The sequence below is a fragment of the Plasmodium sp. gorilla clade G2 genome, assembly GCF_900097015.1.
Source record: "Plasmodium sp. gorilla clade G2 genome assembly, chromosome: 2".
Lineage (NCBI taxonomy): Eukaryota > Apicomplexa > Aconoidasida > Haemosporida > Plasmodiidae > Plasmodium > Plasmodium adleri (nom. inval.).
The window spans coordinates 520,992-540,000 of NC_041694.1; the positions used below are offsets into that span (position 1 = coordinate 520,992).

Sequence of the window (19,009 nt, forward strand, 5' to 3'; positions counted from 1 at the left end):
TAAAAGCATAATAGGTTAATTTATTAGTAAATATTAAATATTTAACAAAAAATAAAATAAAATAATATGATATGATATATTTAAATGAATAGGTTTAATATGTAGAACATATGCATTATTTATTATCAAAAGAAGTATTTATAAAATACGTGAAGAAAAAATAATTAACATAAAGGAATATATGTATATGTATATGTTCTGGATTTTCATATTTCAAATAGATAGGTAGTTTGTAAATTTATTTAATTCGTCATTAACAGCCTTCATCTGATCAAAAAATAAAAATAAATAAAAAGCACATATATATATATATATATATATATATATATATATGTATGTGTATGTTTCTTTTTTGTTTCATTTTTTTAATTACATCAGGGCAATCCTTAATGTTCTTTATCAACTTGGAATATTGATCCAGTACATCTAAAAGAAAAAGAAACAATGTTGTATATATATATATATATATTTAACGTGGAGAGATCAATATTTGAAAAATATGTTTATATGTTTTATTTAATCAAATGTGTATATAAATATTTATATAACCTTGTAATTGAATATTTTCCTTTTGAACATATATAAGCGATGAATTCAAGGCCTTTAGTTTCTTATCCTATCAAAATATAAATATATATATATATATATACTACATACATAATGTTATCTTATACATATATATATATATTTATTTATTTATTTATTTATTTATTCAAGATACATATCAATATATTAATTACCAGTTCTTCATTTACTAAATCTTTGTTTTTTTCTAAGAGACTTATATTTTGTGCTTTCAGCATTTCATTTTGTTGATATAATTGAAAATTTGCATCCTATAGGGAAATAGTTACCATATAAAAATAAATAAAAATATTGATATAAGACAGAAGGAAATATTTACTTTTAGTCATACATATTCATTTATTTACATTTATATCATACCACGGCTTCATTATACTTTTTAGAAATGATACTTCTTTCTTTATTTAAATTTTTATGATCCTCTATTAATTTTATAATAAACATTTCTTGGTTTCTTGTAAGTCCCCCAAGTTTCTACATACAAAAGGAACGGAATCAAATATTATGCAAATGAATAAATAAAAATATATATATATATATATATATATATATATATATTGTGATAATCATTTGGGTTTTTTCTTTTTTTTTGCAATACATTTATGTTAGAATCGTCGTAGAACATTTCTAAAGATTGTCTCATAGGTTCCTTTCCAGAATTTCTTAAAAATGTAAAAAAAAACATATATATAAAAATATATATATATATATAAAGAATATGTTACATATTTTATTTTTACACATGTAAAATATATATATTTATATATATTTTTTTTCAATTATTACATTAGGGAATATTCTAAGGATTTCATATTTAACCATTCGTTTTCATAAAATTGTGATTTTTTATTTTCAGAATTAACATAGGCTGCCTATATAATTTATGTGTACAAAGAAAAATTAGTGTGGTGCATACGTGAATTCTTTTAATATATATATAAAATATATACATATATATATGTATGTTATTACCTGTGTTTCTAGTGCTTTTTTATATTCTAATTCTATATTTTTTTTATTTTCTAAAAACCTTAGCAAGAATTTTTTTTCATTTTCTAAATTTCTTATCTTGTGTAATAGTCTTTCAATGGAAATTTCTTTGATAATAGTATCGCGCTCTTCAAAATAAAATAAAAAAAAAAAAATATAAAAGAAATGAAGAAAAGAAAAGAAAGAAAACATTAAGATTCATCATATATATAATAGTCCATAACTTACCAATACTGTTAGATTTCTCTTTCATATTATTATTCGTTAGTATTACTTTTTCATTATGTAAATTATTTACTGTTATATTTTTCTTTATTTCTTGAGGTATCTGTAATCGAGATAAATTATCACTGAATTTATCATTCTGTTCGTTTGTAAAATGTTCAATTATTTTTTGTTCATTTGAAGAAAAAGGAAATTTATTAAAATCACGAATTTGAAATGAATCAATCATCTTATAAAATTGAATAACAAAAAAAAAAAAAAAAATACAGTAATAAATAAAGAAAAGACGTTTGATATATTTCCTGTATAAAAATAGAATAATTAATTATTTTATTATTATTTAAATTGCTAACATTAAAAATAAATAGTTTTTATTTAAAAGAAGATAAAAAGATAAATACAAATTTAAAAATAAAATGAATAAATATATATAGATTAGTATAATAAAATAATTTTATATTTCAGATGTCTACTAATTTGTTATTAAAATGATATATATATATATATATATATATATATATATGTGATGTTATTCTTATTTATGGTTGTATTCAACATATTCGTTTAATACTATAAGGATTTTTTTTTTTTTATGTTTTCTTATTTTATATGTTAATGAATTAAAGCTTTAAATTGTCCTAATGTATAAATATTAATGTATTTAATTATATTATCTATGTTTATCTATTCATTCCTATACTGATATATACACATATATACATATATATATATATATATATATATATTTATTTATTTAATTTATTTTTTGTGAGCTAGCTTTTATCATATAATAATAAAGGGAAATTTTTTTTTTCCTGGTTTTTTTTTTTTTTTTTTTTTTTTTTTTATGAACAGGTAAGGTTTTTTTTTTCCTTTTTTTTTTTTTTTTTTTTTTTTTTTTTCTTTGTGTGTGTGCATGGGTGCTTTAATACTATTATAGGTAAAAAGAAACCTTTATTTATTTTATATTTTTTTACAATTAATATGTAAATTTATTATCAATGGGAAAATATACATTATATGTGTATTATTCATATTTATCTCATTTTTATAAAAAAAAAATTATTTTAAAAATGTAGAAGATAAAAAATAATTCTTGAACAATTACATTAATCTTTCTATATTTTTTTTTTTTTTTTTTTTTAAATTTTTAAAAATAATGAGGACTAGAACAAAATAAATATTTCTTCACATTATGTAATAATATTATTTATAGGTGTTGGGACAAAAGAGAATATAAAATAAATAATAAATAAAGGAAGAAATGTTACATATATTTTATTCATATTTATTTCATAGAAGTATTATTATTAAAATGTTACATATATATCATGAATATATTTTGATATGTATACACCTAAATAAAGATATGATCAAAATGTTAACTATTTTAATGAAAATTTAAAAAAAAAAAAAAAATAAATAATATGATATATAAAAATAATACTAAATATTCATAGAACGTGCTTGAAGTATTGAATTTGTAAATTTGTGAATTTTTTTTTCATAATATATTATATATATATATAACATAAATATATCTTTTTTTCTTTCTTTTTTTTTTTTTTAAAAATAAATATATAAATAGTCTCACTAAATAAATATATATATATATATATATATATATATATATATGTTTATTTATTTTATTTTATATTTTTTCCCACACAATGTGGAAGAAGTATTAAATTAAAATTTTTGTGGGTGAAAATATTCTTTAATTTTACTTTATATTCTTAAAAAATCAATTTCAACATTTCACATTTTATTTTTACGGAATAAAATGAATTCCGCCAAAGCTTTAAAATATATAAATATATATATATAATATATTTTTATATTACATTATTTATTATTTTTTTTTTTTTAAATATAGAACTTCATGTAGCTAAAATAAAAATGAGTTCACATTTTTTCGTTAATTACATATATTATATATATAATATATATATATATTTATACAAAATCGATAATATTATATAAATATAATATATAATAATTTGTTTCCTTTTTTTTAGTTTTTAAAAATATAGATTTATAAATAATTTTTTTCGTTTTTATAAGAATTATTTGATTTATCATATATAATATTTTATATAAAATATCCTTTAAAAAAAAAAAAAGAGTTTTTATTATAATATAATATATACATATATTTTTTTTTTTTAACTGCTTTAATTTTAAAAATGTGAGGGTAAGAAAATGAGAAAAAAAAAAAAAAAAAAAAAAAAAGGATTATATATATATATATATTATATATATATTTTATATATATTTTAATAATAGTAAATAAAATAAACATGTAAATAAATATTATTTATATACTAATTATAGTAGTATCACTTAAATAATATATATTCATAAAAATATATTATAATATATAGTTAATTATTATATTATATATTACATAATATAAATATAAATATATATATATATACATATTGTATATATATATTTATATATTGGATTATAGTTTTACCTATTGGGATCTTGGTTCTAAAAAAAAAAAAAAAATTTTATTTACCCTTTTTTTTTTTTTTGTTCACTATAAAAATAATTATTATATAAATTATATATTCATATTTCATAACATTATTTGTATATAAAAGAAAAACATATATATTTTTCATCATTTCTAAATGTATATTATTATATATAATAAAATAATATTATTTTAGATTTTATATCATTATTATAAATTAATATTTTTTATAGATTTCGATTTTTTCCTATTTACATAATTTTTAATTTTTCATAATTTTAATTTTTCTATATTATGTAAATATATATAATATATATAATAAATATATATTGTATAAATATCTATATATTTTTAAAATAATTCAAAATGTCATTTTATTAATTCAATTCAATATAAATTAATTTCTTATATATATATATATATATATATATATATATATATATTTATAATATTTATAGAACCGATATTATAGATTTAATTTTTAATCTGTTAAAAGAAAAAAAGTAGAAGAAATTATATTTTTATTTATATATATATATATATGTATAATTTTTAATCTTTTATTTTTAGATATATTTTATGTTATTTTTTATTTTACGTATGTTGTTTTATAATTTTTTTTGTATATACGCTTATATTGATTTTCTTTTTTTTTAAATAACAGAGTGTTTGCTTTAATAAAAAAAGGAAATATCAGGAATTATATTGAATATATATATATATATATCATTATTAGAATTCCCATAGATGAATATATAAACATATAATAATATTATATATATAATATTTATGTTTTTATTATACATACATACCTACTGAATATATTTAAAAGTTGCGAAATAATGAATGCTTTTTTTTTTTTTTTTTTTTTGCTTTAAATAAATGGTAATCTCATAAATGAAATTAGTCTACAGCTAAAATGAAAATTAAAGAAAATATAAAAAGTATATAGTAATAAATGTGTTATAATATTTAAAAAAAAAAAAAAAAAAAAAAAAGTAAATTACAATATTTTATTCTATAAAGTTCAGAATGTTGGAATTATTACGTAATGCTTATAATAAAAGTAAAGATTATATTTTGGGCTTATCCAAAAAATCACAAATATATAAAATAAATATATTAAATTACTGTTTATTATTTTCGTTTTTTTTATTTTATGCATCATATTTTTTCTTTATAAATGGAATAATAAATCCAGCAGTTAAAATTGTTTTCCATGGAAGTAAGTATCTTATATGAAAAAATGAAAGTGTATTCACACAATGAAATATATACAAATGTGTACATATATATATATATTATATATATATATATTTTATTTATATATATATTTTTTTTTTTATTTAAGGTATTATTGCGGACACAACCAAAGTTTACGAGAATTCTATAATTGAATCAATATGGCTACTGTTTACGAAGGGAAGTTATTTTAATATGATAATGCTTTTGTTTTTTTCTATTATAATACCTTTTTTGAAGTTACTTATGGTGAGTGATAATTTTTATAGTTTTATTTTATTATATAAAATGAATAAAAAAAGAGAGGAGGAAAAGAGACGCAGACGACGAAAAGTACGTGCACGAGAATATAATATAGCTAAATATAATAAGAATAAATATAAAATGAATAAATATAATAGGAATAAATATATTAAAGATATTTATAAGGATAATATATATAATAGTGATAATATTTTTAATAATGATGAGATAAATTATATTAATACAGTTAATGAGAACGAAGAATTTATTTTAAAGAAATTTAAAGTGTTAAATTTCATATCCCGTTTTCAATTTGTTGATGTATTTATATCTTTATTTATTGTATCATCATTAAATTTATATTTATTAGAGGCAAGGATGTTAAATGGTGCTTATTATTTTTTGAATTATTGTATGTTATCAACAATATCATCTTTTTTGTTATTTAGTTTTACTTCTTTAAAAATCAATATATTTAAAAAAGGAAATATTAAAATATGTCCATGTCCCAACGAAGTAAACCTAGAGGTTACTACAACAGGTCCCCGTTCAACAACAAACCATATCGAAGATGAATCACCTGAACAAATAAAAAACATAATTAATAATGATAAGAATAATAGTAGTACTACTGTTAATGATACCCCAGCTAATGAAAACAATGCTGAATTAGTAGATGACCTTAAGATGGAAGAACCCGACAGTACTGATGACATACAAACTGAAGAAACAAAAAATGAGAAAATAAATACTATAAATGATAAAAACAAAGACAATGATAATAATAATAATAATGATAATGATAATAATAATAATAGTGATAATAATAACAACAATAATAATATCAACAACAATAATAATAACAATAATAATAACAATAACAATATTTTAGAACGCAATAAATATAATAAAGATGTTGTGTGTTATAATAATGTTTATAAGACTATGAAAGATAATGATACATATATATATTTAAAAAAGAGTAAATTTAATTCCTTGTTAAAAAGTAATTGTATAAAAAACAATTTTAATATGATAAAATTAGGTTATGTAATATTTTTATTCCTATTATTATGTTTATGTATATATTTAATAACAGGAGTAGAATGCAGTTTATTTGGAATATATATATATTTGAGTTATTTTAATTTTAATATAGAAGGGATATTAATTGATTATATGGATATGTTAAATATTTTAAAATTAAAAATAAAGAAAGGATATATTTATCCTTTTTTTGTTATGTTACCATTTATATTTCCTGTAATAATATCCATATGTTATTTTTTGAGTGTATTTTTTTTAAAGATGTATTATGAAAATTTTTCAAAGTTATATAAAAAGATGAATGACTTAAAGAATGAATTAGTAAGTTCTTCAGAAAATGACAATGTTAACGAAAGAATATTGATACCAGAAACTTCAAATAATTTATATTTAAATGAATCTAATGAAAAAGCGTCTAATACATCAGATGATTATTCATCAAGAAATAATAGCAAAATATCTAGTACCAAAAGTGAAATGATAAGTTCAAATTTTGTATTTAATAAAATTTTGAATTTATATTTTTCATTTGCAGTTTTTTTTTCATATTTAGGATCTGCATTTTTACATATATCCTTAGGTGAAATTATATGTATAGCATTATTAACATTTTATCAAATTGTAAAACATACCAATAATTTGAATATCACGATTTTACTTAAGAGTGATAAGATAAAATTTTGTAAATTCCTTTTGTTTATATTATATGGTTTGTTATGCTTTTCTATAAATTTGTATGTAAACCAATGGGAGGAATATATAACGAAGTTAAAAAAGTTGAAGAGACGTATTTTATTATTTGAAGAAAATAAATTTAGTGAGATTATTGATCTGAATGCTCAAAAGGGTGATGGTGTTGATTTTGAGGAAATCCAAATATTTTCTATATTTTTTTCGTTTTTAATAAAAAAAAATGAAGGTATAAAAATGGGGGATAATGATATGACTAGTGAGAGTGAGGGGAATATATATGATGCTTATGAGGAGCAGATACAGTTACACCATGGTAATAATATGGTGAATGGTATGTTGATGATGAGAAGAATATCAATGCAAAATTTAGAAGATGATGAAACTCAGGTGGAATATATAAATAGGGAGATGCATACGCAAGATGAGTTACATGTGCGAAGAACGAATCAAAGTATTTTAAGGTTTAATAGGAGAAGGGGTGAAAAAGGGTATAATGAAGAAATGGGTGTCCACCGTGAAAATGGTAATATGAATAATTTAAACAATATGAATAATTTAAACAATATGAATAATTTAAACAATATGAATAATTTAAACAATATGAATAATATTAACAATGTGAATCATGTGAATAATATTAATAATGAAGGGTTTTATAATGATGGTGAAGAAGAAGGAGGAGGATGTGTGATGAAGCCTATGGCAAAGTATGACAATGATGATATGAATAAATATGCTGAAGAATATATAAAAAATATGTCAGGAAATGGAACTGTTATTATTCGTTCTGAGAAAAGAATATATGAAAAGAATGGAGCTGGTGATATAATAAGTAGAAATTATAAAAATGAAGAACGATATATATATTTAAAAAAATTGAAGCCATTTAAATCTATGATATTGTCAAAAATAGCAAAGTTGAAAAGAAAGAAAAAAGAGGAATATGCATCTAAAGTATTAATATTAGTACATTCATTTTTATTTGTTTTTATTATGTTAATATTTTTAATGGTATTTTTAAAAAAAGAGCCTGTTTTCCGTTTTAATATGCCATCAGTTAATAAGCGTTTAAATAATTTTTTTAAATCAACAAATTTCCATGAAATTATACCAAATAGTGTAGGGAAATGTAAAACAAAAAAGTATATAGCAAAAGAACCATGTTTTAATGTGGGTCGTATATATCATGAAGAAAAGACATTTTATCATGCAACTCTTTTATTTTTACAAGGTTTAAGATCTGTAAAAATTATGAATATGAATTTTTATTATGATAATGGAATATATTATTTATCTTTGAATGGATATTTTAAACATATTATAGGACCTCTCTTTCTTAAATTATGTTTAGGTAGCAACTTTTGCCCTATAAGTACATATGCATTTTTAGTTGGAAGTAAACCAACTTTTTCTGTAGATGTTGCAGTGCAATGTAATAATAAAAAACCACCTTATTATATGACAGATATTGTTGTAAAGGATTTAAAAATTACAAAGATAGAGATAGTAAAACATTCAGATGTTATAGATAATGTTGATATTAAATTAGATGATGTTCAAGATAGGGTACAAGAAAAAGTTAATGCCATGTTAGCAGAAAAAAAAAAAATTATTCTCTGGAAAAATCAAAAATATCATTTGGAGGGTTTTCTTAATTATTTAATATCAAAAAATGCTTTATCTGGTTTCTCTTGTGAACCTATATATTATTGAACCTTAAAAATTAAAACACACAAAATGTGTAAATATATATATATATATATATATATATATAGGTAGGTATATATTTATATTTTTCTTAGATTTATATTTGGGTGGGCATATATTCTTACCCTTTTCATAAATTGTTTTTATTTTTTTATTATTTTTTTTGATATTTTTCAATAGTATATTCAATAAAAATATATTATTTCACGCAATTTAATATTTTTTAGAATAACATATAAATGTCAATATATATATATATATATATATATATATATATTTATATTTATATGCGCCCATTTGTTTTTATGTATATATATATATATATATCCGAATTTCTTTATATTATTATATTCCGATTTGATTATATATAAAAAAATTTTTAATTCATATTATAATTTTTTTTTTTTTTATTTATTTCAATGTGATTAATTTCAATCCGATATTATTTATATGTTAATATATATATATTTATATATATTATTCTATAATATGATAAAAGGATATATATATTTTTTTGTATTTGTATTTTTAGATTATAAATATAAAAATATTCTTATATATAGATTTTATCTTTTTTTTTTTTTATTTATTTTTTTTTCATTTATTAATTTTTAAATTATCTACTTACGAATTTTTTAATTGTTCATATGGCCTTCATGAGTATATTATTATGCATGAAAAAAAAAATAATATATATATGTATAATATATATATATATGTATAATTTATATATATATAATATACCAATTTTTATTATCTTATATTTTACATGCACTATAAATGCATAGAATTTTTCTTTTTATTTTTTTATTTTTTTGATTTCTTCTCCTCAAATTTTTGGTTATTTATATAATATACATATTATAAATATGTACATATATAATGTATATATTATAATGTGTAATTTTCCACATATATATATTATATATATATATGTATATTTTTAATAACACTTGAACTTTTAAAATTAATTATATATAAAAAGGAATTCAATTCATATATGGTTATATTATTTGTTATTCACTAGAAAATTCTCTAGAATTTAGTAAAAATATATAAAATATAGAATATATCATATATATATTATATTTTATATGTATTATATTATTTATTTTTTTTTTCCTATTACAACGTAAAAATATAAATCTTATAAAACGAAAAAATTCATAATTAAAGAACTATAATGCTTTTAATTAAAAATAATATAAATATAAAATAATATATAAATAAATAAATATATATATATATATATATATATATTATTAGTCAGTATTGTAATTTTATATTTTTTTTTTTATCTGTAAAGGTGATGTTCTTTTAAATGAGTCTTCTTTTAAACACAAAAAATGCAATATTTTTTTCTGGTATTTCTAGCTGTTTTAGCAAAAGGGTTTTTAAGAAATAAAGGTAAACATTAAAAAAAAAATATATATATATATATATGTATTTATATATGTATGTATTTATTTTTATTTTTATTATTTTTTTTTTTTTTTTAAGAACACGCCAATTTAATAAACTCACACAATGACAGTGTAGAAGATATACATATTGAAAAGGAAGAGAAAAGTTCAAGTGAACATCCTTTCATTCCTATAAAAAATAAAATAAAACTTGTTCATAAAAAAAATAACAATCAATATAATTCATATAATAATAAACATAATAAAATAAAACTTACTGATGGAACATATACTAGCTTCTTACAAAATTGCACCATCAATGATTGTGTAGATGTCGATAATAAAGACTCTGAAATTAATGATATGACAAAAGAAAAAGATAATAATAATAATAATAATAATGAAACTAATCAAAATGAAGAGAAAAATAAAATGAATACAAGTGATATACATACAGAAAATGAACAAAAAATAAATAAAAATGAAAAAGAAAAACACCATATTTCCAATTCGAGTGGAGAGAACAAAAAGGACTTAAAAGAAGGAGTCAAAGAATTAGAAGCAAAGAAAAAAGAGGATAAAATTTCAGATGATCATAAAGTGGAAGAAAAAAAATTAGATGATCATAAAGTGGAAGAAAAAAAATTAGATAATAATAAAATGGAAGAAAAAAAATTAGATAATAATAAAATGGAGGAAAAAAAATTAGATAATAATAAAATGGAGGAAAAAAAATTAGATAATAATAAAATGGAGGAAAAAAAATTAGATAATAATAAAATGGAGGAAAAAAAATCAGATAATAATAAAATGGAGGAAAAAAAATCAGATGATCATAACATAGAAGAAGTAAAAAATGTAGAAGAACATGAAGACGACGAAGAAGAAAATAATGAAGAAAAGAAATCAGAAAAGAAATCAGAAAAGAAAAATAAAGATGAAAATGAGGAAGATACTGATGATATAAGTGATGAAGATGAAATTGATGATGATGATGGTGGTGAGGAAGACAAAAATGAAAATGATGATATTGATGATGATAAAAAGGAAACAGATCAAACACATTTGGAAGACGAGGAAAATGAAATAATTGAGAAGGAAGATAATGATAAGAAAAAAAATGATAAAAGTAAATATGATGAGAAGGAAAAAAATAAAGATATAGAGAAGGAAAAAAATAAAGATATAGAGAAGGAAAAAGAGAAAGATATAAAGAAAGAGAAAAATAAAGATATAGAGAAGGAAAAAGAGAAGGATATAAAGAAAGAGAAAAATAAAGATACAGAAAAAGCAAAGAATAAACAAAATGATGAGAAAAAGGTCGAAAATAACGAAAAGAAGAAAAATTATGATCTAAAAAAAGAAATGAAAAAAGATAAACAAGATATACATGATGATGAAGATGATGAAAGTGATGTGGAAGAAATAGAAGAAAATGATGACGAAGAAGATGAGGATGAAGACATGGAAAAGAAAAAAAAAAAAAAAAAAGGAAAAAATGAAAAAGAAAAGAAAAAAGAAAAAGAAAATGAAATAGAAAATGAAATAGAAAATGATATAGAAAATGAAAAAGATAATGAAAAAGATAATGATAAAAATATTAAAGAGGGTGAAAATGTAACAAATGAAAACGAGGAAAACTATGAAAAAATAAATACAACTACTGAAATAACAATAACAAAATCAAATATAGATATAAATAATAATAATAATAATAATGATAAAGTACATAAACACATATTCCCAAATCAACAAAAAAAACACAATTTTCATAATGAACAAAATGAATTTAATCAAGCATTAAATGTATCAGCTAATCATAAAAATCATTATGAGGTAATAAAAAAAATATAAAAATAAAACATTATATATATAATATATATATATATATATATTTTTATATTTATATGTTTCTTTTTAATAGGAGAAAAAGAAATATGAATCTAACATGTTCAACATAGACAAAAGAATGCATAAAAATTTAACAAGCATGGATACAATACTTCGCAATCTGAATGATAAATTAAGTCACCACAAAGATCTCAAAAATGTACTAAATGATAAAAAAAATATATATATATATATATTATATATATGTACATATAATATGTGTATTTTCATTCTTATTATTCTTTTTAGAGAGAATTAAAATTAAAATTTGAAGCCATGAGTAGAATCAAAGAATATAAAATATACAATGAGCTTATTCAAAAATCTGTGGAAATATTGACACTTAGATTAACCAAGGTATAAAAAAATAAAGAAGAAAATGAGAATGTTAAATAATGTGATACAATATATTTTAAAAATATATGTTATAATATATATATATGTACATCTTTATTTTTATGTATAATATTTAGATTAACGACGAATTGAAAAAGTTAAAAGACATATCCGAAAATGCTTTACAAAAATATATAAACGAGAAAGGTAATAATCAGAATAATTAGAAATATATATATAAATATATTTAAATTTATATTTATATTTATTTATGTTCCTAATAAAATATCCTTATTTATCTTTCTTAAAGGTTATGGATTGATGAAGCATTATAATTTCCCAGAATATAACGTAATAAAATAAAAATGAAAAATGTATAAATATAAATATATATATATATATACATATATATTAATATGTCATATACTTTTATAAGAATTTATTATAATGATATTTTTATTTTTTTTTTTTTTTTTTTTTTCATCTGTAGAAACATGAGGAAGAAAAGATCATCAAAAGAAACAAAATAAGTATACAATAAAACCTTCCTAAAAAAAAAAAAGAGGATAAGAAATATATATATATATATTTATATGTTTACAAAATTATGGAAATATTTATTTTATTTTATTTTATTTTTGTTATAGCTTGGAATGAAAAAAAAAGTCATCATCTCTATTGTCCTATGGGTAAATAGGAAAAACACAACAATAAATAATATATATATATATATATAAGAAACTGTTTTATATGTATCATTTATTTTTTTTTTATTTTGCAGAATGTAATAGAGAGAGGTGTCATAACAAACCACATGGTCCTACTCAATGCTACGTAAGAATTTTAAAAAGTTCAAATATATATAAATAAATAAATATATATATATATATATATATATATATTTTATATTATCTTATTTTTTTTATTGCAGAAACTAGAACAAAGAGGTAGTAATATTGAGACCATATGTGAACCCTTCATTAACCAACATAATGGAACCTGTCGACCAGTTAGCTATCTTTTCGTTTTTTTTTTTATTTTTATAATGAAAGAGTTTCCTCACATATATTTATGATTCAATATTTATATCATTGTTGTAATTACATATTTGTTATTTTATTTTTTATAGGATTTTCATCATTGTGCTATAGCAGAGCCTGAGAGAAATAAAAAATATTCAATATATGCAACGGTATTTATAAAAATATTTAAAAAAAAAAAAAAAGAAGGAAGGAAACAAATAAACAGAATATAAATGTGTATTTTAATAAATAATAAAATATACATCCATTTTTATAAAAATTATTTTTTTTTTTTATATTATTAAATGTTTTTTTTTTTTTTTGTAGGACAATGTGCACTTTGTACCTTCCCAATTTGTTACTATAAAAGTAAGACATATTATTTTTTGCATTTTTAAATCGTGAAATTATTTAAAAGTGATATGATGAATAAATAAATAAATAAATAAATATATATATATATATATATATATATACATATATATTATTTATTATTTATTATAGGGATATAATTTACATGAATGTTTACAATTTTTGGTTGTCAACAAGAATTCCACATGCGGGTAAATAGACCATATACATAAATATATGCTTAATTATATGTTTATTATTATAAATATTTCATATATTTATTTTATATTTTATATTTTTTAGACCTATGACAATTGAAAAAAACCTTATGGAGTCTGAAGAAATTTTAAAGGAGCCTGTTTTAAGCAAAGTTTTATATAACGAAATTTTATTTGAAAATATAAAAGTAGGAAAAAATAAAGAGATATTTTTTTATATTATTTTATATTAATCATTTTGTAGTAGTAAATTTTCATAATATTATTATTATTATGAAATATTTTATTTTATTTTATTATTATTTCATTTTATTATTATTTTATTTTATTTTATTTTTTTAGATATCTACACCAGGAGAATATAATATTTGCTTGGCTCAATTTTATCAAGATCCAGAGAATGATGATATACTATCAGAAAATAGTTCAAATAAATATAAGAAAAAAAAGAGAAACGATATGAAAGTTTTAGGAATAGACACCATAGGTACATTATATGTATTACCCTTACATGAGAAACAAAAAACGGAATAATAATATATATATGCAAATGTATGAATGGACATATGCATATTGTCTTATTTACATCTTTATATATATATATATATATATATATTTATACATTTTTTTAGTATTTTTTTAATTTTAATTTTTCATTATATCTAATATTTTATTTTTATGATTTTATTATATCACTAAGATAATAATAATAATATATATATATATACATACATAAATATGTGTATTAATTTTATTATTTTTTTGCTGTTTATCAACAAATTTTTGTTATTATGTTCCTTACATAAATAATAGAATTATATTATGTTGGAACATACTACTAGTTATTTGATTCGCATAAAAATTATTTTAATATTAATATATAAAAAAAATAATAATAATGAAATAATATAATAAATAGTATCTATATTTAATGCAATGATAATAATTATAATAATAATTTAATAGTAATAATAAAAAAAAAAAAAAAAAAAAAAAAAAACGAATGTGTGTAAGTGTATATATTTAAAGAATCTTTCTTATTCCAGTATGGTAAGAAAGATATCTTGTAAAAAAAAAATTATATGATATATGAAAAATGTAATATCATATATATAAAAAAATGATGAAAAAAAAAAAAAAATAAATTAGATCAAAAATTAAAAAAATGGATAATTATTATTAAATTAGGTAATGCATACATATATATATATATATATATATATTTATTTATTTATTTACGATAATATTAAAAACAACATATGTTTTTAAAACAAATGAATATCTATATATAAATATATGTATTGATTTTTTTATACGGCGAAAAAAATAAAATAAATAATGAAAAAAAAGGAAAACGCAATATATATTATATATATATATATATATATATATACATATTTTTTATATTGATGGGTGCAGAAAAAAGGGTATAAAAATCATGTAAATAAAAAAAAAAAAAATTGTTATATTTACTAAATAATTATTTATTCATTTATTTTATTATTACTGTGTATACAAAATTGTGTAATTAATTATATCTTATTACAAGAATTAATACTTGCAATTTTTATATAAAAATAAAATGTAACAAAAAATTCATAAAAGATGAATTCGCATTATATATCGCATAGTATATTATCCCTATATATATTTACATATATATATATATATATATATAAGTATAATATGTATCAAAAAATATCATTCAGCATATACTAAGATATTTTTATCAAATATTTCATTTTAATATTCTCTTATATGGTCTAATTTTTTTTTTTTTTTTTTTTTTTTTTTTTCCCCTTTGTACGAATTTATACTCTTCTACTTTGAAGAATACAACTTTTTGATGTCGTCAATGAAAAATGCATAATCTCTAAAGACATGAAATCTTTTAATTTTAAATGTGGGTGTAATATAATTAGAAATATCCCATACCTTTACAGTTAAATATATATGATTGATAATATTATATCCATTTAGATTTGTTTTCTTATAAGTTTCTAACATTTTTTGTTTAACATAATTAACATATACATCTGAATTAATTTGTTCATCATCAATAGCATCTAAGAATTCTTCTTCTACTGTACCAACATCACTTATTATATTATCTTCTAATAAATGTTTTATAAATAATTCTTTATCAATAGATACTATAGCTATAGGTCCGCTTAATGTATCATCTGCATAAACAACACAATGATTAATAAATGGTATTTCTGAATAAAGACTATTTAGCATATCAGTTTGAATATATTCTCCTTGTGATAATTTTAATAATCCTTTTGATCTGTCTAAAAATGTTAAGGATCCATTTTTATTTATTTGAACTATATCACCTGTTTTAAAAAATTTATCTTCTGTAAATGCATTATCTGTAATATCTTTATGTACGAAATATCCATGAAATATACAATCTCCTTTTATTAATAATTCTCCTCTTGGTATTACATCTTTTGCATTATATATTTCCCAGGATTGTACTTTATATAATACATGTGGTGATATAGGTCCTCCAGTACTTTCAGGATCTTTATCCTTTCTATGTTGAACAAATAATGGTCCAGTAGTTTCAGTTAATCCATATCCTTGTTGTATACTTACATTCAATAATAGTGATAATTCGTTTATTACCTTAGGTGATGTTTTCCCCCCACCTGTAATAAACGTATTTAAATTAGGGTTAATTTTATTTCTTATTTTTTTAGATACATTTGTTATTGCTTCAATAAATCTACTAAACTTTCCATTCATATTAGATCGTTTTAAAGATAAGATTTTCTCCAAAAAGAATTTTTTTAAAAATGGGAGCTTTCCAATTTCAGTAATGACATTATGATATATTCTATTAAATACTTTTGGTACTCCAGCTAAAAATGTTGATTTAGATACTAGAATATCAGAACTAAAATATTTTAAATTCTTACTCCATATATGTATTTCTACTGTTAATACAAAACATAAGTATATATTAATTCTTTCATATATATGTGATAAAGGTAAATAAGAAAGATGTGTATCTACATTATATGTAAATATAGAATGTTTACTTAGAGGTATTACCATATAATATATATTCTTATTTGATAACATTACACCTTTAGGTCTACCAGATGTACCAGATGTATATACAATAGTAGATATGAAATTTTCTTTATCATTTTCTATATCATATGATAACATATTATTATTATTAGTATTTTTATTCATTAACATTTCATTAAATTCTATTATTTGTATTCCAAACTTTTTTGCTTCCTCTTTTAAATATTTTAATTTTTCTATTTTTTTTTTTTCATCTTCACATATTTCTTCTATATCTAGATTTTCATACTCAAGTTTTGGATACATATTCTTCTTAATCCATTTAGACTCTTTGCGTTTCATTCTTGATTTTTTTCTTTCTTCAATATTTTCCTTCGTTCTATATTTCTTTTTTTTTAAGTATTCTTTTGTATTTGGATCATATGGTTTACTTTGTAATGATTCATTTTCATTTAATTGACTTTCACTTTTTTCCTGTTGCGCAATATCTCCATTCGGAATTTCATTACCATCTTGATTGTCATCATTATTGTCGTCATTGTAATCATTGTCATCATCGTCATCATCGTCATCATCTTCATCATCATCATCATCTTCATCATTTTCGTTGTCATCATTTTTGTCGTCATCATTTTTGTCGTCATCATTTTTGTCGTCATCATTTTCGTCTTCCTTTTCTTCTTCCTCCTCTCCATTATTATCGCTAGCTTGACCTTCACCATTCTGGTTTGATTTTACCCTCTTGCTTTTACAAATGGATGGATTTAAAAACGTGTCTAAAATTATCAACTTTTTTAAATGTGGTAAACTATTCTTAAGAGAAATTAAATTCTCTACAAAATCTAGGTCTAAACAGAGCCATTCTAATTTTACTTCATTCAAAATATCTACGATTTCGTTCAAGCTAAATTTAGAATGCATAACTACTGTCGTGACACCACTTAGCATGCATGCAATATCAGCTGTTATCCAATTTGCTGAATTACTACCATATAGACCTAACAATCTAAACATACCATCATTTTGTTCCTCATTATATTTTTTTACTTCTATTCCTGTACCATCAAATTTATTCAGACCATCACTAAATGATAATACTCTATTAAAAAATGTATCATATGTAAACGAACTTTTTGGATGTCCATTTGCATATTCAAATATAAATTTCTTATCTCCATTAAATTTATTCTTTTTTAATATTACTTTTAAAAGATGTGAATAAATATAATAAGGAGATTTATTATCAAAATCTTTTCCTTGGTATGTGTCCGATTCATCATTACTCAATGATTTTGAATATATTTCAGCATAAGATGATCCAGTAAGACTTTTCGTGTAATAGCTAGCTGTTTGGAATATATAAATTAATACAATAAGAAAATTGTAAATTAACATTTTATTTATTTATTTTTTTTTTTTTTATATTTATTAAATATGAAATCTTAAATATTAATCATACGTATATATTGTATGTGTATATGTAAAAATATATATATATATATATATATATATATATAATGAGGGTGACAT

The 19,009-nt window shown here is 19.1% G+C and overlaps 4 protein-coding genes across 4 annotated transcripts; 2 read left to right on the top strand and 2 right to left on the bottom strand.

Moving 5' to 3' along the window:
* Positions 1-213: 213 nt before the first annotated feature.
* PADL01_0213500 (conserved Plasmodium protein, unknown function) lies at positions 214-2,029 on the bottom strand (the record flags this gene model as incomplete). Its single annotated transcript, XM_028682337.1, has 9 exons — positions 214-267; positions 374-426; positions 550-616; positions 741-836; positions 946-1,059; positions 1,184-1,247; positions 1,372-1,457; positions 1,558-1,703; positions 1,804-2,029. 9 exons carry the CDS (start codon positions 2,027-2,029, stop codon positions 214-216), a joined length of 906 nt encoding a protein of 301 aa, XP_028536375.1.
* Positions 2,030-5,314: 3,285 nt separating this feature from the next.
* PADL01_0213600 (conserved Plasmodium membrane protein, unknown function) lies at positions 5,315-9,220 on the top strand (the record flags this gene model as incomplete). The annotated part of the gene is made up of 2 exons (XM_028682348.1): positions 5,315-5,507; positions 5,634-9,220. The coding sequence occupies 2 exons, from the start codon at positions 5,315-5,317 to the stop codon at positions 9,218-9,220; spliced, it is 3,780 nt and encodes a 1,259-aa protein (XP_028536376.1).
* A 1,340-nt stretch (positions 9,221-10,560) lies between these two features.
* PADL01_0213700 (rhoptry neck protein 6) lies at positions 10,561-14,968 on the top strand (the record flags this gene model as incomplete). Its single annotated transcript, XM_028682359.1, has 15 exons — positions 10,561-10,621; positions 10,715-12,453; positions 12,542-12,667; positions 12,757-12,864; positions 12,981-13,050; positions 13,154-13,194; positions 13,334-13,373; positions 13,491-13,532; positions 13,625-13,677; positions 13,775-13,852; positions 13,973-14,035; positions 14,193-14,234; positions 14,370-14,428; positions 14,520-14,622; positions 14,777-14,968. The coding sequence occupies 15 exons, from the start codon at positions 10,561-10,563 to the stop codon at positions 14,966-14,968; spliced, it is 2,817 nt and encodes a 938-aa protein (XP_028536377.1).
* A 1,287-nt stretch (positions 14,969-16,255) lies between these two features.
* PADL01_0213800 (acyl-CoA synthetase) lies at positions 16,256-18,874 on the bottom strand (the record flags this gene model as incomplete). Its single annotated transcript, XM_028682370.1, has 1 exon — positions 16,256-18,874. The coding sequence occupies one exon, from the start codon at positions 18,872-18,874 to the stop codon at positions 16,256-16,258; it is 2,619 nt and encodes an 872-aa protein (XP_028536378.1).
* Positions 18,875-19,009: the final 135 nt, after the last annotated feature.